We start from the raw sequence: 26,065 nt of genomic DNA, 5'->3' as shown, positions 1-26,065 counted from the left end.
ATGACACAGACTTAACCTTCGAAAAAGACGTCAAAGTAATTTGCAAGGGAGAAATGCAAAAAGATTGTTTCCTTTTAAGTCTCTTCAATCACAGAGTGAGGATACATTTTATCCTCGGCATTTTAAATGGCAAGGAGTATCAAAAAATATAACTCGATGAATTTGCAGTGTTTTTAGTTTTGTATTTAGAGCAGTACTTTCTGTGAAGAAAACAATACATCTATACGATTGAAATTGGTGGTTTTCTTTAGTTTTTCACTTATGATTGTGGTCTCAAACGCCGCTTTATAAAAAGTCATACCTCATGAATTTTAAACGTTGGAATTATAGTTGTGCATTTTATCATTATTATCTGATAATGGAGAAAATATATAAAATAAACAAGAGCAACATTTTACATTCGTAAGAATGGGCAATTCAACAGGTTTATTGCTAAATGCGACGCCACTGGTAGGCAGATTTTTCGCTGAAATTTCAAAGAAACGTCAATTTTAAAGCAACGGTATATAGAAATTTTTCGAATTCGGTAAAGTTTACAGATGTTTACTATAATTTTAAGCAAGAATTATCCCAAAATAAGTGGTAAAATTGGTTTTACCATTGAAGGGAAAGCATTTTTATTAGAATGTTACTTTCAAAACAGGGTGAATAGGCAACCAATTGAACGACTGTGCATAGCAAGCATAATTATGCGTACGATCAAAGTAAGACAAACGTTTCGATAAAACAAAAGATGAGGTAACACTCTTGATTTGTTTTCGTTCTGATCCTTTGTATAAAACATAAAACAAAAATAGAAAGGAATATGACGTTAATAATAATCAGACATTGTTTCCTGAGTCCTGAACATTACCCCAGAAAACTCAACCTCTAAATAAATATGCATTTCCTTTAATATTTTATGATATCAGAACAGATCCAACGTGTAAGTGACATCCACGTGACGTGCCAATCAACTTACATAACATGGAACCACCTGACACTTCCTGTGTCAGGAGCGACAGAATTATTTGCGTTTAATACGAAACAACATACTACAAAAGTTAAAATGTCACAGTGACAACCAATCAAACGATAATTTTTATCAGCATAATTGTACTTCTCTTATCTGGTGATCATTAAATTATGGGGAAGAAATTATTGAGAAAATGTCATATGAAAGTAATGATTACAAGTTAGCTTACCGTTCATGAGCAGGTCATTTATCTTCTTTTAAGCCCACGATAATATCGATATTCGAGTACGTATGGAAATAATTGGTTCGGAAACTCTTTATTTTAATCAAATTATTATTCTAACCCGGAAGGAAAAACCTTGAAATTTATCATGTGGATTGTTCGGATATGTGTAATTAAGGTGAGCGATAAAAATGGTAAATGTGCCACGATAGAAAACTTCTTGGTTAGTTTAATGTCCTAGGCAATTAATTGAATTGGAAATTAAAAATGATGGAGAGACAGAGTGTATAATTAATAACAGTCAAAGTAATGATTCTTCTGGCGGCGACTGCAATACAAAGCGTACTTTTTGTGTTATTGGTAAGTTGAGCAAAGTTTTTGAAGCGGTTCCATTGCCAGTTTAGTTTGGAGAGTGGCACGGTCAAGCCGAGAAACAGCACATGAAATATGAAACGTCAATGATATTTGTTCATCGTACCGCAAAGGTATCCGAAACAAATTGCAACAATCTTCGAGAACCGCTTCACTCTAAAATTCAGCAATGAAACTGTGTAAAAAACCCCGCCGAAGAAAATGCTAAAAGATATGGCCGGAAAATATTTGAGCAAATTCCACATACATCTATTTGAGTTATAATTCCGGATAAGTTGAAGTTGTGTATGATTTATGCGCCTCGTGTTCAACATCTTTCCATTGGCGAACATAAGTGGAGTTTTTGTAAACAAGTAGCTCGCAATATATTGCTGCCGTTATCTCTTCCACTGGCATATTTTTAAATAAATATTGTCGACGGGCTTGAATTTTTAACGTTTCGATATAATCGAAGAGGTTGCCGTTATTAGAGTAAAGTTCAATTTGCGTCGCCGTCAGGATAATATAAAATGATAACTGGAACATCTGGGACCGGACAGGGCAAATCCAGGACATCGCGGATGTCAGGCACACATGCCGATATCCTGAATATGCTATCAACATATCTCCGCACGCGCTTCCAAAGCGACAAACAAAATTGAAATTGGATATTCGCCGATGGGCTACGTAACGTCAGCGCTTAGTGACGGACTTTTTCTTCGGACGTGGAGGACGCGAGGGCCGAATGACGCCCCAGGGCACGACGAAAGGAGGCTCAAGACGGATTCTCCACGCACCTAATTCCGAACCGATCTGATTGCAAAATAAATTAACTGCAGATGACGGATTCTAAATGTAAATTGTAGTGTCATCTCGGATTCAAAATTTTAAATTTCATTTTACAATTCATAAACTAACAATTGGTGTCATAATAAAACAAAGAGTTTTTCCCATAAATGTTTTTTTTTTAATTATTTTTATTGACTAATAAATCGCTAATAATCATAATAGGGAAAATGCAACCTAGCGGGTTGGCAGCACTGTATGTCAAAAAGTTTATTTGTTATTTCATAAAAATCTGGCGACCGAAAAATGTAATACAAATGTCGTGCAGTAGGTATTTTACATCGCTTCAACTAATCAGACACTCAGCTTTGCCTCGTCCCTGAAACCTAGTTTTCGCGCTGTAAAATACACCTACCGCACTCTCAAATAAATAACTATTAAATTTCTATAGTTTTCCTAATAAGAAAATTATAATTACAAACATTAGTTTTACAAGTCTTCAGGTAATCTTTAATTGAGAGTATTTTCAGATAAAGAAACTTGTGATTTCATGCTTGAAAACTTCTAAAAGCAACAGCACGTGTTTCACGTAAGAGTACGAGCCTAACGAACTCAAAATGCAACCCAATATTCAATTTTCATGAGTAACTAGACGTAATAAATCATATTTTGACAAAAACTAGTCTGCACATCCCTGAAATTTTTTAGATACATTTGCGGAAAAGCTTTCCAGCGTTTGCGTTAGTTAGGGATGTCCAAAACAACAATTTATAATTTTTAATGAATCCAGTTCCCACTGTGAAATGTATTTTGTGTTGCGTTTAGACTTCGTCAGGTTCGTACTGTTACGTGAAACACGTTGTATATGAGAGCATGTGCTTTGTTTGTTTCTACAATAAAGTGAGCGTAAAGTGAAATTAAATTTATCAAACAACAAACATTAAAATTATCTAAACAAACATTTCCCAACACATCCCCTGTTTTACGATCCATCAGTAAAATATTTTCACACGCAATGTTGAAAGTGGAAACATATAATCATTTTAATAACCTACGTGAAAGAAAAACTTTATAATAGAATTGTTGGAATTCTTCTTACCGATCATATCAAAATATTTTTTTTATTATACCTGAATAATAATCCCTGTTTTTGACACTACGCGTCGTGCTTTTAAACTCGTCGCGCGTGCTTCCTTATAAACTTAATATACTATTTTGCATATCGTAATGAAAGTGGCACCTTTTTACACGAAAAATCGTAGTGAAAGTAGCACTTTTTTACACGAAAAATCGTAGTGAAATTAGTACTTTTTTGCATCATTTTATTCCATCTCCTCGAAGATGATTGTCAAAGCATGCCTATTTTTTTTGTAATTTTTCATAAATCCTTTTAGACCAAATTTCTCAACTTACATCGACATGCAAAAAAATAATGTGTACAACACGTTATGAAAGTCTCTTTTTTTCACTTATTTGCTCGAGCTACGCCCTCGTTAGTCAAACTGCAAATTCATGAAAAAATGTATGACTTTTATAACTACATAGTTGTACAAATAAATATTGAGACATTTTTAATTAACATGAAAGACAGGAATATGGTGTCTATTAGGTACTCTTTCCACGACAAAATGAATATAAGAAAATAAGTTTGATACAATAAAGTCATCAATGTCTTTTAAATAAATCTATCCCGGCGCATCCACCAGTCTTATAACTTATCAACCTCCTGTTCGAAACGATTTTCAGTAATTTTCACAAAAAATTTAGGTCCTCAAAGAACTAACATATCAAGAAATTTTGTTCACATATTTCGGACTCGGTCTACCATTTATTAAATTTCAGACAACGCTAAAACTAGAAATACACAATTTTTCTGACACATTAAAAGAAACAAATCGCAATGTAAAGTTACGATACGAATATCGTACAATGTTTTATCTACCATTAGTTATTATTATTAAAATATTTGTTTAAAAATTGTCTGCAGAAAATTATATAAAAATACTGCAGTTTAAAATCATCAACAAGAAAATATGTTTCCAAAAACTTTAAGATGCTTGTCTTGTATATTTGGTTGTCTACCTATCTAGTGACATTTGTGGTGAATTCGGTGATATTTTTTGTGACTTTTAAATATTGCTGTTGTCAAAGAAACATATTAAGTCGTTCAATCTCTTAACAGATAATATCGTGCGTTCATTTAAATGTATCCCCAAAGTAGGCGTTGAAGACTCGATTGTGAACGTACTATACGAATAAAGAATCACAGATCAGCTGTTTAAATCTACGCTTTTACACGAGTGGTGCGTTCTCAATCGACTCTCCAACGCCAACTTTGAGGAGAAATTTAAATGAACGCACGATACAAAGCGATGAAAAATAAAACAAATCAGAGCAGGCGATGCAAATTATCGGTCATATCGTAGCGGAATTCTATGCAAATAAGTGTTCAATACATGGGCGTAGGTCTCAAACATTACTTTGTAATAAATCACACCTCATGAATTTTAGACCTTAGAATTATAATTGTGCATTTTATTATTATTATGTGATAATGAAGAAAATTTATAAAGTAAACAAGAGCAACATTTTACATTCGTAACAATTGGTCATTTATCAGCTTTATTGCCAAACGCGACGCCACTGGTAAGCATATTTTTCGGTGAAATGTCAAAGAAACGTCAACGATGTCCTAGAAAACAAGTTCTCGATTTTGGCAAAATGATTTTACCATTGAAGAGAAAGCATTTTTATTACAATATTACTTTAGAAACGGGGTGAATAGTAGAGCAGAGTCAAAGTAAGACAAACGTTTCGATAAAACAAAAGATGAGGTACCACTCTTGATTTGTTTTCTTTTTGATCATCTTGTAGATATAATTGTTAAATAGAACAATATTGAAATTAGTGCTGCCAACTGAACGATGGTAGGATTTTTTTTCCTCGTAGAAGGGGAGTTGGCTAATGGAAAAGCCTCTAATAATTTCCTTAATTATTGTTTAAAATTCTATTAATATTTTTGTGAGTGTACATAAGCGTCTAGAAATTTGCCAAATTTTTTCCAACACAAAATTGTGCTACTGTTGTGGCTTGAATGATGCGCTTATTATCTGGAATAAAACATTTAAAATTGAACAATTTGGCCACCGTCTGGCGAAAATAATGTAGTAATGTCCTGTGTGTGCGTAACATCTGGTGTTATTAATTCGATAATGCGGTTTAATGAAGCGGTATATAAACACATTTCTATGATGTAATGGCAACCAATTTTGTTTGTAATGTAAAATATAAGTAAAGCTTTGAAGTAAGCATTCTTCCGCCTTTGTTGTAATCTCAAGTTTCTTGGTTGATAACACAAAGCTCTTTACTATGTAACTTGCAGCCATTATCTATGAGGACGACAAAAGAAATCACTTTGGGTTCCCGTCTAAAATATGACGTCTATATTATCCGAAAATGTTCGATAATCCCAAAGAAAAATAGCGGCCATTTAAAATAACAAAACCAGAAATTTCCCATTCTAATATCGGTGGCACTCTTATCTATTATCTAAATTGGGAGATTTGTTTTTAACTCCGACGTGTTTTCCTCGGCGAGCTTTGTTATGAAGGATAAGACCAGTTCCCATTCGAATTTTCCAAAGTTATAATTACAAAATAATTCGATTTTCTGCACTGGAAGTCATTGCAATTCCAAGATAATTGAATTGAATCCACCTCCTGGAGACATTGTTTAAGAATGCCAACTCCCGGCATTTTTTCCAACGCCCAACCGTCTCTCTTCCCCCAATTAGCATGACATAATTTTCCGTGTTTTCCTGTCAGTGATAGATTCGCGAGGTCGCGCCGTTCTCGTTAATAAAGATGAAGGATCGCGTCCTGCGGTGTCCGTGACTGTGCAAGAGGCATTGACTAATCTGTCTCCACCGCATTAGTGACCTACGAGGGAGTCGTCTGTCGCTGACGTTGCCCTCCGGTCACTTATTTTTTCCCTCCGGTTTTATTAAAGTATCTCGACCAAAAAGTGCTGCTCGTACACAATCGATTGCATTTTTGGATACAGACGAATCGCCGTAACGATATTCAAGCTTGTTATAAGACTCAAGAGCTCTTCAAATACCTTTAACGATGCACAAATACATCTTGTCGGGAAACACGCCAGATTGAAATTCTCAAGCAAACAATTCCAACATAAAGTCGCGAATTCGTCATTTTTTCGATATTCGGGGGTTTCGAGGGGCTGCCGCGTTGCGGTGCCGCTGCTAAATTGAACAAGGAAACGGGAGCGGGGTAACGGAGGGGGGCGTCAAAAAAGAAATCCACCACAAGGAAAAAAATTACTTCGTTAATTGAAGCGAGTGCATCATCCCTTATAAATGCATTCATTTTGTACATTTTGTGCATTCATTAATCATCTCTTATCTCGTTTTTAATCATTTCTCTACCCTGTTACAAAAATGCATTACCACTAATATCGACTGATGAATTAAATCGCCTTGAAACGTGGTTAACAAAATTCACAACTTTTTTTTACATTACTGAATGCTACTGAATCCTACTAATTTACTTTACCGCACAGCATTACCTGCCTGAAATGCGTGGGATATCGCACAGCCCTAGATAATAGTTATTTGTATCACAAGGCTAGAAACTGACATTTTGCACCTGCGAGCACGGTTTGTGAGCAGAGGCCGACAATTTATTTAAAGCAAAACATAATAATTTTTGTTAAAATATTACCGGATAGGAAATTTATTTTTCTTCCATTGGCACCAAGAAGCGACTGTGACACCACAAAAGTCAATTAATTCCTCAAATATTCAAAACCGTCGTCGTCCTCTCTGTTATTCCTAACCCGTCGACACTTGTCCACCTGGTGACCGCCCGCCCGTAAGTCTGATAACCCCCTCAGTTTTTACTGATTCGACTTCTGCTATACACAATGTACAGCTTGCGATAAAGGATACAAATTTGCCCAACGTCAATATTTCACACTTAAAACATTGTACAAAAATTCCACATGACATTGACACTCAGTGCTGCCATCCTAAAATCCTTCTTTAAAATGTTCCTGTTTCGATTTTCTTGGCAAGGCACGCAAATGCCACTTTTAAGACGCGTAGGCGAAAAAAATTTACATAAACACTCTTAACGAAATTGCTTTTAATGTTTCAAATTAAAAAAAAAAAACTTCAAAAATACAATAACCCTCTTTTGTTTTTTTACCACTGAAGACAGCAGAGAAGTGGGTGGATTTAAACTCCGGTAAAACATTTTTCTGAAAAGCAGAACAAAATGGGACAAAATTTGCAATTATAATTTCCTTGACCTTTCGAGAACTACCTAACCTTTCCTGTGGCCTTTCGAATTTCCCCCGTAATTTCCCGAACGTCTGACTTTGACGGTGGCGTGAATTTAACTTGAATAGGCTATTAGGACAACCCAAATTGATCTCTTTAAAAAAATTCACTTCACCGCTTTGGATCTCCGTGTCGGATTTTTGTCGCTTTTCCGCCCGACCAAAAAAACCCAGCGCCCCGATTTATTATTCAATTCGAGAGGTGGAGTTCCGCGGCGATATCTGGGGGGCTTCGGATGCGACGGGGCCCTTAATGTCCCGCGAATGTTTGTTATTTCCGTGGTGCCTCGTTTTCCGGGTCGCTTTTCATATAAAATTCCAAGAAAGATGAACGGTGACAAGGTATTTTAAATTCTGGAAGCCCGTTGAGTTATTTGCTGCCTTGCACCTGAAAACTGGGATTGTTTGTCGGGCGAAACTGTCGTCTACTGTATGTATAAATATATGAGACTGCGTCGTGTCTGAAGCGTGATTACGCTTTGTGAACCGGGGGCCCCATTCGCCCCCGACGCCCACCCGGTCCGCCCAAAAGAAGCACACGATCCATTAGAGGGAAATATAATTGCTTTTCACTTGTTACCCATAAATCTTTCTTCGGTGGTTGGGAAATGTGCGCGAGGTCGAAACTTCGGGAATAGTTGTATAATCGCTTCTCTTTGTTTCTGAAACGGCACTAACAATGCTGAATGTCGGTAAACCGAGCACACCCCCTCTTAATATTGCCAACTTTAAAACGACGCGAATTTCCACCACCTCAATTCACGTTTATATTAAACACGAAACCGAAAACTAACCACGATTTAAAGGTGAAAAGTCCCGTCAACCCACCCAACAACTTTCCACGGGAAATTTTTAAAGCGCCACCTCTCACCTCAACTTACTCCGTTCGAAAGTTGACCCTCTCAGAAAAACTGCAATAAAACTTGTGCTTCATAATAACAATAATCGAACAAGAACTAAAAAATAAAATACTCATTTCCAACTTCCCCAACAGGCACAGGAAAATTAGCTTACCGAATACATGTCGGTTGTTATGGAAACAACAAAATAACAGAGCTGTTATGGATGACGGCAGATCTGTTATGGATTATATAACAGTACAAACAATAGTATTCTGAATGTTTGAGTAAAATCTGTAGCGCAATAAACTCTATACGATACTCACTGGTTAAGTGGTTGTACTCGATGCTCCTCGACCTGTTAAAAGGCGCTTACCGACCTTGTAGCGTAACATAAAGACTGTCTATAAAAGAATGTGGGATTGCAGAAGGCTCTGAAATTTGAATTTGCCACCTTGTTTAAATTTATGAAATACTAATCGCAAACTGTCAGATGTTCACAAGCTGTCAAGACAAAGTCAACTTAACCTCATTTCCGCTTTCGAAGTCCTGCTTTGTTGTTTCTTGCGTCCCTGATCTGTTTATTCTTAAAAAAGCTTCTAAAGCTAGATAATTTCCAGAGGTGTTACAAAGATATTGTCTTTATCTGTTTTTATATTGAAATTCTGCATAATTTTATAATCTCGCAAATATTTTAGAATAATTGCTAAAATGGTCTTCACACTTGAACAAAATAACTTCCTTAGAATGTCTTATTACCGCAACGGTGTTAAAAGAGACGGAGAATGGACATACAGCATTCAAGCTTGTAAAGAAGAAATTTTAACCAAAAGTCCCTCGCAGCTCACATACAAAGAATTGTTAATCGTTTTGTTACTACCGGTAATGTTGAAAAGGGGAAATCTCAAGCTAGGCAATAGGCAACCAGTAAAACCAATTTGTTCTGAGGGTTGCATATCGTAGATCAGCTAACATTATTCGATTTCTGGTGAAAAATTCGACAAGCTTTCAACGCCAACTAGGATCCCACATTCATTTATAGACACTGTACTATTTCTGTTACTGACACTGAAATTAAGCATTTTAGTAAACATTTTCTAAAATGTCTAGTTGTACTTTTAGAACATGTTGGAAACCCTCAACACTGCACTTTTTGCATATTTATAATCTATTGAAGAATTCCTCGTGGATCCCTTGCAAAGATTATAATAACAAATCTTACTGGAAAAATATCTAACAAATGTTTAGTACAAGAGATTTTATTTTTAAATTGTTATGAAGGTGTTTGCGACAACTCCTTGTTACTGACCTCAGAGGTCTCGAAGATATCTTAGTGTCCGTATTATGAAAGTTTTGGCTCTGTATTAAAATAAATCATTTATGCAACAAAATCAGTTTAAGCTTCCTAAGTTATTCTATTTTAAGAGAATTGAATATATGTATGTAATTTGAAAACAAGGAACAACCAGCGTTAAAGCTTAACTAGAGCTTTAACGCCCAAGGTCATTTAGTATTTTTCGTGGTGACATACGGTATCATAACCTTTTTGCGTTGCCGGCTCACTTGAAAAATAAAATAAGGGGAAGTACCAACCGTAAAGCTGTTACAACTTCTTCAATTGCAGCTTTCCTGGTGAAGGTCATGCCCAGTTTCATTGGTAAAATATGAGATGACGAGTGCTTTAAAACGGGAATCGGGTACCAAACAACGGCATATTTTAAAAATCCGCTGAAAGTTGTCGCCAACTCCGGAAAAAGCAGATTAGCCGTCGCACGGAATCCGATAGTTCGCAATCAGACCCAGGTGTAGCCGAACGTGTTATTTTCCAACACCTCCGCCATCACGACGTGCATATGGAATTACTGTTGGCACTTCCGTAAAACTGTGAAATTCAATTCCGGAATCACAATATCCCGGAAAGGAGATGTGGGCGATTTTTTAATCGAAAAAAACGTCGAAATTGCAAAAGTAAGCGCGACTGATTTAACTGTATGTGCAAACTAGGATCAATGGAACGAAAACATGGAGTTGCAGCGAAAGCGCGAAACAAAGAATTAATTGGCAGAGTCGCAAATGCTAACGAATTGCCTATCTGTCCGCTTGTCGGGGATATATTGAATTACCATTCATTTCTGCAATTCGCGCTGATTGAACAAAACAAGTGTCCTGTCAAGTGTAAGGAGCACGCAGGAGCGACAAGTCGCGTCCAATTACCAAAAATTCGGCTAATTAGTGCACGTATGGAGAGGTGGCGAATCGAAAATTTATCTTCCACTGATTTATCTTCGGTCGGTGAATTCTACTCGTAATGAAAATCTACGGTCCATTTTTGCCTCCCTGCGCTCCTCCGCTCGCTCGGCCCATTAAGCGACTATTTTTTATTAATCACCGGGAAAATTCTAATTTTCGAAGTGACAATCGTGCCACAAAAAATAAACAACTCACTCTGGAAACAGATCGTATTATGTAGAGTTAATAATGTTCGATAACTCGAACTGATATTCCATTAGTTTTATTACACTTTTATGAGACTTGCAATTTTATGGCTACTTTATTAAATTATTTTTATAATGTCCGCTTGTATCAACAACATTGTAATAATGTAAAATGTAATCAGTTTTACCAACGTTGCGTTCCATCGATTTCTCCCCTTTTTAGTTTCAAGCTCGATTTCATGCAATCGTTTCCTAAATTAACTTGTTCGGAAAGTTTTTCTAAATTTTAAACTACCAACTAAAATAAAGTAATCCGGTTTTTATTAAATCCGCAATAGCTAGCTTTACGCTGTTGCGGTCGAAAATCCAATCCTAGAAATAATTAACATTTTAAATATTGCAGTAGCTTCCCGACTCCCTAAAAACTCAGACATAATTAAAGCAACTTTAATTCCTATTTTTAATATATTTTATGCCATCTATTTTCATATTTTACTAAAGGATTACAAAGTTTATAACTTGGCCACGCTCGATAACATTCATATGAAAGATTTGCATAATGAAGTCAAGCAAAGCTTCGTGTATTTACGAAAGCAAATAATCAGTAGACTTAAAGAAAATTATTCTTATCACAGTAACTTGTACGATTATAAAAATCTTGGTATTACATACTTTACAAGTTTGGTAATTATTGTATGTAGTTATTTCTGCACAAGTTTTCAGTCATTTTGTGCACTGATTTGTACTAAAAAAACTTTTTTTTAAGAATAAACAAACCAGGAACGCAAGAAACAACAAGGCAGGACCTCGAAAGCGGAAATGAGGTTAAGTTGACTTTGTGTTGACAGCTTGTGAATATGTATCTGACAGTTTGCGACTAGTATGTCACGAATTTAAACGAGATGGTAAATTCAAATTCCAGAGCCATCTGCGGTCCTACATTCTTTTATAGACAGTCTGTACATAACAATTGAAAACTGCGATGAGGATATACCAAACAAAATTAAAACACACACAAAATTAGCTCAAGAAGATATAAAATTACGAAAAATTATTTTAGCAAGAAAATTTCGTTACTAACAAGTTACAAGTTTTTATTTAAAAACTGTTTAAAATCTCAAAAAAGCGCGACATTTTCACTATTACGTAAATACATACAATGTTCAGTTGACAATATTTTATGCTCATTTAATAGATATTTATGCCTTAAGGGAGATATGAACATGATTTTTCCCTGAGGTTGAAGTGGTTACAAAACCTTTGACCAACAACAAGAAATTTATCAAAATCCGTTCATACAGGAGAAAATTCTCAAATTCTGACAGTGTCGAACAAAAAAATAAATTCCAATCTGAGTTTGTAATTTTATAGGTTTATAATTTGAAAAGCTGCTTTCAGTGAACTGTATAATAAAAACTTCGTTTTTTCATGTTTCACGTACATCATTCATTCCATCAGATTTATCAAATAATTTTTTCAATTTTTACTGAATTACGTAATCTGGTTCGCGGTATTTGAATTTTTAATCAACAAATTGTTGTAATATTTTTAAAGTGCTCTGCTGCAGTTCATAAATGTGAAAGCCGAAAATTATATTTTACGTCACGAACATATCACACAATAAATAAATAATATACTAGAGTGTTAGTGTAATGAGTAATGACAAATTAAATGCTTTTGTAAATACACAAAACATATCTAATCCGTACGTAACTATTCAATATTTATATTTTAATAAAAATTACACGAACCAAATAAAAACAAACAAAACGTACTCGCATTAGTGAAAACTTGTCAACTAAATATACGAAAATTGGCATTTTTCTGAGTTTTATTGCAATTTATTCTTAGTATGGAGAATTTATAGAAAATTTGCAGCTGTTTCTTTGGTTTCATCTTTTCATATTAAAGGTATTAAAAAAAAAGGACTTTTTAAGGACTTACGTGGTTAAAACATTTATAATACCGGTTATAAAAAAATGTCCATGGAAAAAAACAAAGTTTGGATTACAAAAATACAACGAATTTGGAAAATTATAGACACATTTGTAACTTTATGTATTTGTTTTACCACTTAAAATATATTTAAATAATTTCAACTATGGCTCTTTAAATAATAATCTAAACTAATTAATGGTCATTTTATTTCTGCTTTACCTTCTAGAAGTTGTAGCCAAAAGAGATATTTTAAAAAGTATCTGCTCCAAATTGTCATGAGTAGATGTTATTTAATATGGATTTCTTTAATCCGATTAAAAATGTTTATGGCGATAAAAACGTCCTACTACTCTGTCATCTGTCAAAATTGCATGCTACTCCTATCAGATTCTCTAATTGTTTTTAATAATCGTGTTTTTAATAACTTTAAGTATTATAAATAAATAATTAACGTTAAAGTTTGGATTCTAGAATTAAACTTGCCAACAATAACACGACCTAATTTTTTAAATTTGATAAATTTCCCAATTTTCACTTAAACATTTTTGCTTTAGACAATTTTACGAGTTGAATTTGGGCATTTTTATTCTGGTTAGGCCCGAGAGCTTTAGCTCGAGGTTTTGACCTTTGAATAAAAAATTAGGTCTTGTTATTTTACGTTCGTAAAAAAATTCTTTTAAGAGTAAAATCTAAATCTCATAATTGAGATGATGCTATGTATTACCACAATGCTTCTTAATTTTTTCATTCTTAATAAAGTACAATATAATCCAATTTCAATATAATAAAGTACTGACTTGAAAGTTGTTTTCACGTTATGCTTGAAAAAATGTTGCTATTCTAATACATACAGGCTGGACCATCGTATAGCATTTTCTCAATAAACCATATTTCTAATCATCCTAGAAATTTGAATTTTGCGGTCAGTGATCTACACTGAAAGTACTACAACATGGGTTTTTTATTTTTTCAAACAGACGCTCCAAATGGCGTCAGGACGCTAAAACATGAAAAAATTAGAATTATTAAATTTTTTTTATCGACTCCCTGGATTGAAAATACCACAGAGAACTCATTTCTGATATTAAAAATTATGAAGGAAGCCTTGATTTCAAATTAATTGACGTAATAATTTTTGGTACCAAAATGTGAGTAATTTATGACGACGACCCTCGATGGGTCATATTCCTGATTGACAATGGTCACTTACCGCAAATAACCAGCTGTAAATCATAACTGGTGGTGCGGTCCTAGATTTGTAAGCTATTGGAGACCCTTGTAAATCAAACTTTACCACCGTTTGATGACTTCCATCATTTTAAAATACTACCATAAATATGCTACTACTTTGCTCCTAGATGTTAAATGTCAATTTATTCAGTTATTATCCTGATTTAAATGCCAAATTTTGTATAATCATAATCGACATTGCCCTGTGGATGAGATTGTAAGAAAAAAGTCCGGATTGCTTTATTACTTTGATAATAAAATGCTATCAAAATCAACTTTCACATCAATTTTGTTTTCTAAAAAATAATTATGCCATGTTGTAGTATCAAAATTGAAGATCATTTCCTCCAATTTTCATCTTTTTTTAGCCATTTTAAATAGGTTAAATTTAAAAAATGCCATACGATGGTCCACCCTGTATATCTAAACTAATGACCCCTCCTTACACTTAACATTTAACACCTTTTCAGTTTAGATTTAATGCAGATTTATAAAAATCATTCTGTACTATATTAGAAATGGCATAATTCACTCTATTGATAATAATTTCGTTGCAAAGCATTTACACTGTTAAATCGCAAAACTTAGACGAATGAAAAATCAAAAATAGTGTTTCAAATATTGTTAAAAAATTATGTCAAAAGACAGATAGTTTATTTGAAAGAAAAAAAATCAAACAGGGATGTTCTTCTCAATCTTTTTTCATGCCGCCGGCCGTTATCGACGGTTTTGGATGATTCAAAATCCGCCGGGAACATTAAATTCCCGGCCTACTACTTACAGAAGTGATCTTGGTTCAAAATTCGCTAGAGAATGGGCTGGCAGCATTGATTCTTAAATGTCAACAAAGTTTGATTGAATTCATTAATTATAATTTTTTACTTTTTAAAAATGATTTCAATTTGTCGGCAAGAAAAATTTTGTGGATTACACGTCCAGAAAATGTTTTATGTGTGCTCGTGTATCGCCTCGGCTAAGCGCCTTGGCTACGCAATACCACTCACACTTGCAAAATATCATTTTCTGGACTAGTGATCCAAATAACTATTCCAGGCATGCTGTCAGTTTAAAAGTAGTCTCGTTGTAATTTTTTCCGTTCTTTAGAAATTTCTTCAAGCAACTATTGATCTAAATCTTGCGCAACTTACTGTCTATTATCATTTGTACTGGAAACTAATTGTACGGACACAATAAAAAAAAAATTCGACGCTAACTTATTACATTAGCTATTAGCCCGGGCAAGTTAGCTTAAAAAATAGGGGTAAGGTTACTATAATTCGCATAGAGCTGAAAATTGGTATGAATGTTGGGAACACCATTATATAAGAAATGCAAAAAGTCCCCATCGCTCCCACATCTGCAAAAAAAGTTATTGAAGGTCAAAGGTCGGGAAAATGGGTTTTTCGCATTTTTATCATAAAAATATATCAGACGAAAATTGTAGAGCATGCAATTCTCTATAAAAAGTGTACTTATACTTTTTTCCCTAAGAATAACCATATAGCGATTCCAAAAGCTGAAAAAGTTGTGTTAAATTGTTTGAAAAACAAGACTCAGAGGCCGATTTCATAGCTCCAACGGCTAAAATTACTAATCCAATAACAATCGAATGTTTAAACTTAGAAACAATCCGTTGAAACCAACCGAGTCTCCTAACCGACAATTTTTCTGTTAAATCTAATTCGTTCCCAACAATCTATTAGCACTCATAACCAAATACACTTCTACATTTCCTTATGACTAACGGATTTTAACGAACTTCTATCGACAGTCTAAAAATTACAACACGAAGAAGACAGTACACTTGAAGTACCATCAAATAACTATCAATCAGACGAATAATTTTCCCCTATTACTCATAATTTACATCGCTTTTATCATCTCCAATAGTACCATTTTTCAATTGATACAATATTTTTTAATGAAACAGAACCACAATAGATCGTGGAAGAGGCCTACCGGGAAAACCACGTTAAAATAAACGCGCCAAGCACACTACCCCACAGGTGTGCATATTATGAAGAACACAACTTTTTGAATCGCTATATCTCAGAAATGGTTATGCTTACGAAAAAAATTTAAGAACATTTTTTATAGAGAATTGCATGGTCTACAATTTTTGTCTGATCTATTTTTATGATAAAACTTACCGTTTGGCTGAAAAATGCGAAAAACCAATTTTTACGACCTTTGACCTTGAATAACTTTTTTTGCAGATGTGGGATCGATGGGGACTTTTTACATTTCTTTTATAATGGTATTCCCAACATTCGTACCAATTTTCAGCTCTATGCGAATTATAGTAACCTTGAATGTGTTCGTTGCCCGGGCTAAACCAGACGGGTGATTTACGGCACAATGGTATAATTTCCCAACAAAGGTATAGCCGACCGTTTTAAACCTTTTTGCCATAAAATTGACAGTTTCCATTGTCACCTAAATTTACGACACCACAAGTAGCAGGTCATAAATAAAAAAGATTTTGAAAGTTGAAATGTAAAATTGCGTTTAATTCAAAATCTAATTGGTATTTTTTTCCGTAGATTTCGTAAATAATTATAGGAAGTGAATCTGGATAGGTTAGTATAAAAATCAGAATTTGACTTTTTGGTTGAAATTTACATTTTAATTTTTTTTGGCTTTGTTTGTAAGTGAAAAATTATCAAAAAATTATGAAATGTACCTTACCAATAGCCAGGTAAGTCTGGAAAATTTCGACAATTTTATTTAATTAGAAGTCTGGATTTCTCGCGTGCGCGTATACGATGCCCCACCCGGTATTTTGAATAGGTAATCTTTCCAGTGTTTGATAAACATACCTCACTTTATTCAACCATTACGCTTAAACTACAGCCTTTACGAGCACCACTTAAAGTGTAATCTGCAGCAGACTTTAGCACTCTGGTAGCACCACTTTCATCCCTCCAGTTATTTTTTTTAAATCCTTCTTTAGCAACCCTTTCAAATGTGACTCTACCAAGGACAACCTGATGTCTTGTAGAAGTAGTAATTTGCAACCCTCCTCCTCACTTCCTCATTCCACATTTTTATTACTTCCAACTTGGATCCGTGGAAGTTGGAAACGCAGTCCACAAATAAAAATAAACGCGCCGCAACTACGCGTACTTTTATCCTGTTGGGTATACTCGTGCGTTCGGTGCAGTTTCGGAAATATTTCATGCATTCAAAATTTATGGTTTTTGGAACAGTCGCGTAATTTATGGTCGTTCGAACGATTCGATTAAAGTCCGGAAAAGTTGGCGATCATAATATAATAAATACAATTTATTTAAAAACAAATATCAGATACGATTCATCGGGGAAAAATATGTTCCGTAATAAATCCCCGGCGTAACATTACTACAAAATATACAAATAATCGACAATATATTCGAGGAAATGCCGCACACCGTGCAATTCAAAACAATAAATTACCGCGATATGGTGAATTTTTACGTCGCTTCGGCCGCATTATTCACCGAGCGCAATTTAAGAAAGCGCAAAATTGCAAATCCAACGGACTAGTTTTCGATTGGGGAAAGACATCAATCAAGGGAACAATATTTAGTAATTTTAGTGGATGTCCAGTCCGTTGGTGCGCATTCGTTGACATGTCAACGCGATTAAAGTAATTTACGACACCAGTTAAAATCGGCTTTAATGATTACCTCTTCACTTGAAACGTAATCCACCTACTCACCGTCCTAAATCAAGGGTTAATCCACCTATGTTTCATAAATTATTTAGCTACTGATAAACCGTCATTACTTTCACCGAAAATTTATTAACTGGCACAATCCGGATTTATTGCGCTCTTCACCGTTTTAATACCGCCCAAAAAGCGAGATAATTTGTCTCTCGTTTGCAATCGACGAGCGATTCTGTTTATTCTTTTGGTCGACCGGATAAGCCCATTTCGAAATAGCTGCCGTCCTCTGTTGGGAGCTTTCATCAACTAACTTCCGAGTTTCGCGCTTTAAGCTCCGGCACAATCGGATGTTTTCCATTTTGATAGAGTGCTAATTCGTGTTGCAAATTTAAATTGACGAAATTATTTATGAATTTGAGTTTGCACTATTGATTTTGTTCGTGTGACATTAAAAGCTTCCGAATTCGGAGCTTTATTCACCAGGGATGATTGATTACCGAATCAAGCTTTATTTTTTCGATACGGTACACATCAACGGGACAAAACTACTGATCACTCTGTCCATGCAAGTCGATACATATTCTACGATATCTGAAGAGTAGCTGAAGACGTCCATCAAAATTCTGTCTTTACAGTTGACAGGGACACTGTCCAGACTGTTGTACATGTCAACTGCGAACAAGTTCAACGTGTACGTCGCTTCTTCCTTCTTCTGGGCTATCTCGGTGATGATCTGGTCGTTGCAAGCCTCGTCGCCTTTGCAGTCCTCTATGGCCTTCTGCGTGCAAGTCAGATAGTCCATCCCCAAGTGGACAATGTCGGTCCACCTCGCGGACATCACGTTGAATCCCGTGTTGTACCTCCAGTTGTACAAACAATCGTCCATACGATCGAGAGCATCGTCAACGTACGTCTGCAAGATGGTGTCCATACCTTGAGTGCATTCGGTGACATCGATGTTCTCGTAACCGTCAGTTCTTGCAGCCAATTTCTGAATGAGCTGATTGGTCTCCTCGATTTTTTTGTTCATTGCGAGTTTGCCATCCAGTCTAATTAAAGCCACGTTCTCCAAGAAATTGTTCGTATAGTTTTGCCTCACAGCCTCGGTCTCTTCGAATACCGCGTAAGTGGCATTCTCGAAGTCACTGTATGCGTCTTCTACTTCCTGGTCGGTGGCGCCCAGGACTTGCTGAAATTGTGTGTTACAACAATTTTTACGCGAACTTACTTCTCGTTACAAACCTGGAAAGCGAGCAAGACTGCCACTGTTGCCAAAACGATTTTCTTCATCATTGCTGCTTACAAATACTTAAAGTCATATTTTTTTTGTCTCTTTTATACATGACGTTATCTTCTCGAGAGTGGATGAGGACCACTCGAAAATTTGGAAATAGATTCTAAGATGATATGTGAAGCAGACATTGCTTCTAGCTGCATTTCACATAAACATACTCGTAATTGTTTCTGTTTCAACCGTCTCAATAATATTTGATCATGGTTCATTTTTAAAAGTTGTAAAATAATGTTTAGTTAATTAAATGAAAGTTATTGCAAACTGTTACGTAAGATTTGATGATTTCGGAGATACTCTATTTTTTAAGTGTTCTGTTTTTTTTTTATTGTTCTAAACATCTGACTATCGTATGTTTGACCTTAAGTTATTTTATTATTGTGTAAATCTTTAAATGTACTTTTTATTTTTCAAGAATAAAATTGTCTAAACGTGTTTAAACAACTTTCGCTCACTATTGAATTAAGAAAAAAAAAAAAAAAAACATTAATGTGATCCAAGTAGAACTGTCTTTTAAATGCATCTAAATTAGTTTGTGTAAGGCCGAAGTCGGTGACTTTTCACTCGGAGAATATTCTAGTCTATAGTATAATTCAGAATAAGTGGCATCGCGGTAGGTGTTGATTCTCTAAAGCGAGCTTTATGTTATGTTAAAAAATTTTGCAAACATGCGAAACCGTCATTACATACTTTATTCTGAGGTTATACGTAACATAATTTTGACATGGTTTTCGCTCACAGCAGAGATACCTTCAGAAAAATAATACACTTTTCATAAATGAAAGAAGGAAATTCCAAATATTATAACAAGAAAATAAACACAAAACGATTCCATGGATAATATCAAGGCCAAATTAAAAGCGAAGGTTACCAACAGCATTGAAACTAGGGTATTATTAGCAAGGGTCTTGCTGCTAACGTAAATTTGAATTTCCAACGCCTACCGCGATACCACTTATTATGAATTATAATATAGAATGTTTATCCTTTTTCCTATCTAACATTTGAATGAGCGTTTTTAAAGCGCTATAAATTCCTTAATTTTGAACATTTTAGAATAGGACTTTATTGAAATTTTTCCATCCAATTTTCTAGACTAGACCAGAAGGAAGCTAGTGTGGATTCTAGGGGCAAAAAGTGAAATGAGGCTGGCGAATCGGCTCTAATTTTAAAAATGAATTTTATGAAATGGTGGTGTAATATACATAATTTCAAAAATGACAGTTCCGGGTAATTTCGATCACTCTTAACGTCTTAACTGAAGTGAATCGTTCAACTTTTAAAATAAAAACAATGTTAAAATTTCCACCACAAATCGATCCGTAATTTCAAGTACCTACCTACATATTTAGTATGATATTTGGTATGATTTTATAAATGATATGATAAAGGTTTAGCAAGATTTCGAACATTTTTGGAAACAGTCCAAGTGTGTTTTAAATTAATTTTGTTATCGAACTGTCTAGTAAGATTCGTAATCTACTGATAAAAATTGTTGACAAGTGAATAGAAAAGGAAATAAAGCAATACACAAGCCTGAAAATTGAATATATTGGCCATTGTGAACCTTAGGTGTCCACTTCAGTTTCAAATCTTGAAATGTATATCAGTTTTGTGATATATCCATAAAGTGATTAAATCTAATTTTTTATCACAAGTAGATATATTTATTTAGATTTTAACCATTTGTCAAAATTATACTATGGTTACAAGAAATACATAATTAAAAGCTGGTTGGTGATATCTGCCCTGGCATGGAAAACGTTAACTGACGGAAGAAAACATCTTCAGCATCCTTCATTTTGCGTTTATGAATGAATTAGTGGATCAAGCTTTCAGTGATTTTTTTTTATAATGCCCGATAGGTATCCGGATCAGAAGCCCATTCGATAATTGATTTCTGAGACAAATCTAGCTATCATTGAGCAGCATCTGGATACATTTCTTGAAAAATCTTGTATATGACGATTGATTATGAAATATTGAAGGAACAGCGTTTTTTGTTAATTTTTAGTCGCTTTTTGAGAACCTCCAAAGTGGATCCATCATCCCTGGGTATTTTATTCACTTTGATAATGCATTACTACACATTTGTAAGGCATAATGAAAAAGTTGAAGTTTACTTACTTATAATATTTAATTTTAAATTAATTACACCTGAGCTCTGGTCATCAAGAACTGATCTCTAACGCCAATACCTAGCCCTTGAACATAACCTCAATCACACAACCAACAAGGGCATTCGTGTTTTAACGTTTACGATTCATTATCACTACCAGTGAAATTCACTAGTGATTTCTGCACATCCAAACTATTATTTTAACCTGTTAAACCTGTTTTAAACCAACTTTATGTTACCAAAATATTAGGAAAATCAGAGAACGATTTGCATCGGACATCGCACACCATTATTGCCATTCGACTTCAAGTCAGCCTAATAGTGTGACGTCAGATCCCGTTATTTCAGAGAATGTATAGTATAATTCAGAATAAGTGGCATCGCGGTAGGCGTTGATTCTCTAAAGTGAGCTTTATGTTATGTCAAAAAATTTAGTAAACATGTGAAACCGTCACTACTTTATTCTGAGGTTATGCGTTACATAATTTTGACATGGTTTTCACCCACAGCAGAGATAACCCCCAGACAAATAATACACTTTTCATAAATGAAACAAGGAAATTCCAAATACTTATAACAAGAAAATAAACACAAAACGATTCCAATGATAATATCAAGGCCAAATTAAAAGCGAAGGTTACCAACAGCATCGAAACTAGGGTATTATTAGCACGGGTCTTGCTGCCAACGTAAATTTGAATTTCCAACGCCTACCGCGATGCCACTTATTCTGAATTATAATATAGAGGCCTATTATTTATGTATAATCAATCTAGTTCTTTTTGTACATCTGTGGAGGTTCTCGTTTATTTAGGTCAATGGTAACGACATTTCGATTGGGTTTGGGTCAACTCAAGGTCGTCGGTGATGTCATAACAAAGATGAAAGGTTATGTTTGTGTAATTAATCAATATTATTCCGTTAAATCTTTTTAAAATGGCCAGACCGACGAATGTTAGATCCAGACGTAAATTAATAAATCCGGTTTTCCATTTACAAACTAAAGAAGAAGATGACAGTCAACTTACCAAGGGTATTATTAAAATTGTGCGAAGGACAGGACAGCTCAACTTATCCGGACGTAATTTATCCAACGGTAATTTCATCAGATCGTAATGTTCCATCATAACTAGTCGCATTTCAGTTCCTGAAAGAATGTTTACCATGTACGAGTTAACTGATGAAGATACTGCCAAATACATTGATTTCAACAAAGAGCCAGAAGAGGAGAACTGGTGGCAGTTCAAGCCCTTGACCTACTTAGATTTAAGCTCAAATGTTCTCCAAGAAATTCCAGGACAAATTGGAATGTTTGAAGATTTAACAGTGCTCAATGTAACCAACCGCAATGGGATAAAGTATCGATTGATTTAATTCGATTTGCAGTTGCAAGACAATAACATAACAAGTTTACCCCCTGAAATTGGGAAATTAACCAAGTTAACAAAACTAAACCTTAGCCATAACAAAATTAATTTATTACCAAAGGAATTTTACAATCTAATAGAACTACAAGTTCTTTCAATGGCTCATAACAACTTAGAAAAATTATCAAAACATTTTGGTGATTTGGTGATGCTTCAACAACTGGTACAATTTATTTTGTAACTGATCCTAATCAATCTAAAAATAATTTCCAGGATTTGTCCCATAATGTTTTAACTAAGTTACCATCAGGGATGGGGTTCTTGGTCCGTTTAACTGAAATAAATCTCTCACATAATAAATTAATAGAATTGCCTCCCGACCTAGTTAACCTGAGGGGTACAACAGCAGGACCACATAGCGCAAAAATGTTATCATTGATTGTTTTTTTAAGGTCTTCTCAAACTAGATGTCACCCATAATGACTTGGTTTACCTCCCAAAGATGGAAGAACTCACCAAGTTACAGTTTTTGTACGCTCAACACAACAACATCGAAGAAATTCCAGATTTTGAAGGATGTACCCACTTACAGCAAATATACTTTGGAAATAATTACATTAAAGTAATATCGCACCTGTGTATTTTGGGTTGCATAACTTTGAATTATTTCAGGAAGTGAGCGCCGAATTTTGCGAAAACATGTCAAATCTGAAAATTCTAGAGTTACGAGACAACAAAATCGAAACGATACCGAATGAAATAGCCATGTTGCAGCACTTGATTCGTCTCGATTTGACAAATAATGATCTCACTGAGTAACAGTGGCTTAAGTCTCTTTATTAGCGTTAAATTTGTTTTTGTAGTCTCCCACATTCGCTCGGTTTGTTGGCCCACTTGCAAAACTTTCAAGTGGAAGGAAACAAGTTGAAAAAAATAAGAGCTGATATAATCAAAGGGGGTACAATTCGAATCTTGAAGCATTTGAAGGAGAAATTGGATAGTGAAGAATATGAGAATATTCCAAAAGCGTCGAGTAACGTTGCGCACGAGCCTAAGACATTTCCTGACAGGTATAGACAAACAAACTGAATAAGTTATTACAAGCTCATGTTTCAGATACACCATGAAACACTCGCGTGCGCTAAACTTGACAATGAAGCAGCTGACAACAGTACCTGATGAGGTATTTGAAGAAGCCAAAACGGCTGAAGTCACGATTGTAGATTTGTGTAAAAATAAATTTCCCTCAGTGCCTGGCGGACTAAAACTGATCGCCGAAAATTTAACAGAACTGAATTTATCGATGAACTCGCTCACTGAAATCCCCGAATTTATATCTGAATGTTCCAAATTAAAATACTTCGATGTGGGCAACAATTTGCTAAGCAACTTGCCAGACTGTTTGAGTGCATTGATTAGTTTAAGAGAGTTGGTGTTGAGCACCAACAGATTCACCAGCATACCACAATGCGTGTATAGTATGGTAGGTTTAGAAATCTTGTTAGCTAGTGACAACAAGATCACCGAGATCGACGTGGAAGGTTTGCAAAACCTGAAAAGAATAGCCACTCTAGATTTAACAAATAATAATATCAGTCAAATCCCTCCACAGCTAGGCAATATGACTCAGTTGAGGTCGGTATGGTGTCATTTGTGTGAACGATGTAAAATCTTGATTTTAGGTCAGTTGAATTGAAAGGGAACTGCTTCAGGCAGCCAAGATACGCAATTCTGGATCAAGGAACGGCCTCGGTTTTGAGCTACTTGAGAGACAAGATCCCGAAATAATTTCCAATGGTAATGCAGTATTATACTCGGTGTCAAAAATCACGGTGATGGTTGAAAGTAACAATACAGTAAGATATTTATGTAGAATGTGCCATTAGTTTAACTGTACGTCCATACTTTTTATGTAGTTTTTATTCACATTTTAAAAACAAAACATTTAGCTTAAGTGTATAATCGCACTGTGGCGGCTGGATTTGTTTGTAGAACTGTAGTTAACTAGTGTACAAAATACTGTAAATGCTCCAAGGATACAATCAGGAACCCCACTAACGCCAAATTTATTATCCTCAAATAATCAATCGCATGCAAAGATCGTCCTGTAAATAATAGATGTGTAATTTAATAAAATACTCACTTTTCAACTTAATATTTGTTTTATTATCCCTAAGGAGTAATTAATCGTTTTTAGGAATGATACATGCTGATTCACGAGTAATAATGAGCGTAACAAAATTTGTGCTGCAACCAACAATACACGTCCCCCATAGGAGTGAATATTGTTGACTTAAGCAATTATTACAAATAATAATTTTCATTAAGTTTGACAAATGCAATGACGAGCGTGTTGAGTATGTTTTATAAAATTAAAATATATTTTTTAAATCCACATAATTGGTGCAAATGTAATGTTGGTTGCATCACAAATTTCGTTAGGCTCATTATTATTTGTGAATCATCTGTTTTAGCAAAAAATTTTTCTTGACACATGTAAGCCATGTACTGCAAGAAATGGATTTGAGAAATGATTGTGGAATTTTGCTAAGAGGTCCATTGTGATGTGTACTTCTTGCATTTACAAGATAATGCCGGCCCAATAGGATCACAAATTGATTATACAGACCACGTAAAAGTAGATGATGTTTTGTATCTAAATCAAATCTGATTCTTGTATTTTTAAAATAAGAAATTAGAAATACTCAATGTTTGTTTCACTTTGGAGAAATCTAATGTTCAAGTATCTACTGATAAAAATCAGAAAACGTTAAGTTAATCAGATAGATAACTCATCATCGATATATAATTATCTTTAATTGTTCCGCTAATAGACGATATTTCAGGAATTTGTAATAAGAATTGTCAAGTTTTACGTCAAGCGAAAAGTAGATAGGTACCTACTTAAGTGGTTCAAAACCAACATAACTTTTGGACAGTTCCTTTAAGCAACAAGATCATTATAATATTTTATTTCATACTGTCCGGTAGATGTTGGATTGCATCATCAATTTGAGTCCGGTAGGTGAGTTATAACAGTATCAGAGCCGGAAAGTGTCACTAAGCAACACCTACCGGACTGTTTTATTTTTATCCATCAAATCTGACATTGAAAAGTGAAAAAGTCAAAAAATATTCAATCTAAAAAACAATAGCAACGGCCGTTGCCACAGGGAAAAGGTGATGCTATTTTCACAGAATAATGTGATTTTTTAATTTTTGAATTAAAATTATGATGCACAAGAGACTTCCAGTATGAAATAAAATACATTACGATATACATCCGGTAGTACTTGTAACAGGTACTCGTTTAGACATTCTTGACTCGGCTCCTAACGTCGCCTCGTCCATAATGTCTATCTCGTACTGTTACAAGTAACCTACCGGACTTATAACGTAAATTACTGAATTTGCGTCTCTAATAGGTCTATTATTGTATTCAATTTGGAGTCGTTTATGGCTATCTATTAAAGCACTCGTGGTTTAATAGATCTCTAAGGCCCGGTTCCTGGAAACAATTTTAT

General features: G+C 34.8%; 2 protein-coding genes and 1 long non-coding RNA gene across 3 annotated transcripts; 1 reads left to right on the top strand and 2 right to left on the bottom strand.

Moving 5' to 3' along the window:
- Positions 1–18,253: 18,253 nt before the first annotated feature.
- On the bottom strand, positions 18,254–19,156 carry LOC138125883 (uncharacterized). The gene is made up of 2 exons (XM_069041440.1): positions 19,007–19,156; positions 18,254–18,953 (listed from the first exon to the last, which is right to left on the bottom strand). The coding sequence occupies exons 1-2, from the start codon at positions 19,055–19,057 to the stop codon at positions 18,273–18,275; spliced, it is 732 nt and encodes a 243-aa protein (XP_068897541.1). The 5' UTR covers positions 19,058–19,156; the 3' UTR covers positions 18,254–18,272.
- A 2,813-nt stretch (positions 19,157–21,969) lies between these two features.
- On the top strand, positions 21,970–24,696 carry LOC138125880 (leucine-rich repeat-containing protein 40-like). The gene is made up of 9 exons (XM_069041439.1): positions 21,970–22,270; positions 22,319–22,509; positions 22,561–22,764; positions 22,815–22,938; positions 22,994–23,163; positions 23,214–23,356; positions 23,405–23,611; positions 23,658–24,176; positions 24,224–24,696. Exons 1-9 carry the CDS (start codon positions 22,111–22,113, stop codon positions 24,327–24,329), a joined length of 1,824 nt encoding a protein of 607 aa, XP_068897540.1. The 5' UTR covers positions 21,970–22,110; the 3' UTR covers positions 24,330–24,696.
- LOC138125881 (uncharacterized) lies at positions 22,631–23,072 on the bottom strand. The gene is made up of 2 exons (XR_011157546.1): positions 22,932–23,072; positions 22,631–22,875 (listed from the first exon to the last, which is right to left on the bottom strand). It is a non-coding gene; the product is annotated as an uncharacterized lncRNA (long non-coding RNA).
- Positions 24,697–26,065: the final 1,369 nt, after the last annotated feature.

Source organism: Tenebrio molitor, chromosome 3 (assembly GCF_963966145.1).
Source record: "Tenebrio molitor chromosome 3, icTenMoli1.1, whole genome shotgun sequence".
NCBI lineage: Eukaryota > Metazoa > Arthropoda > Insecta > Coleoptera > Tenebrionidae > Tenebrio > Tenebrio molitor.
The sequence above is the reverse complement of the archived record's forward strand: the minus strand, read 5'-3'. Positions and strand labels throughout refer to the sequence as shown.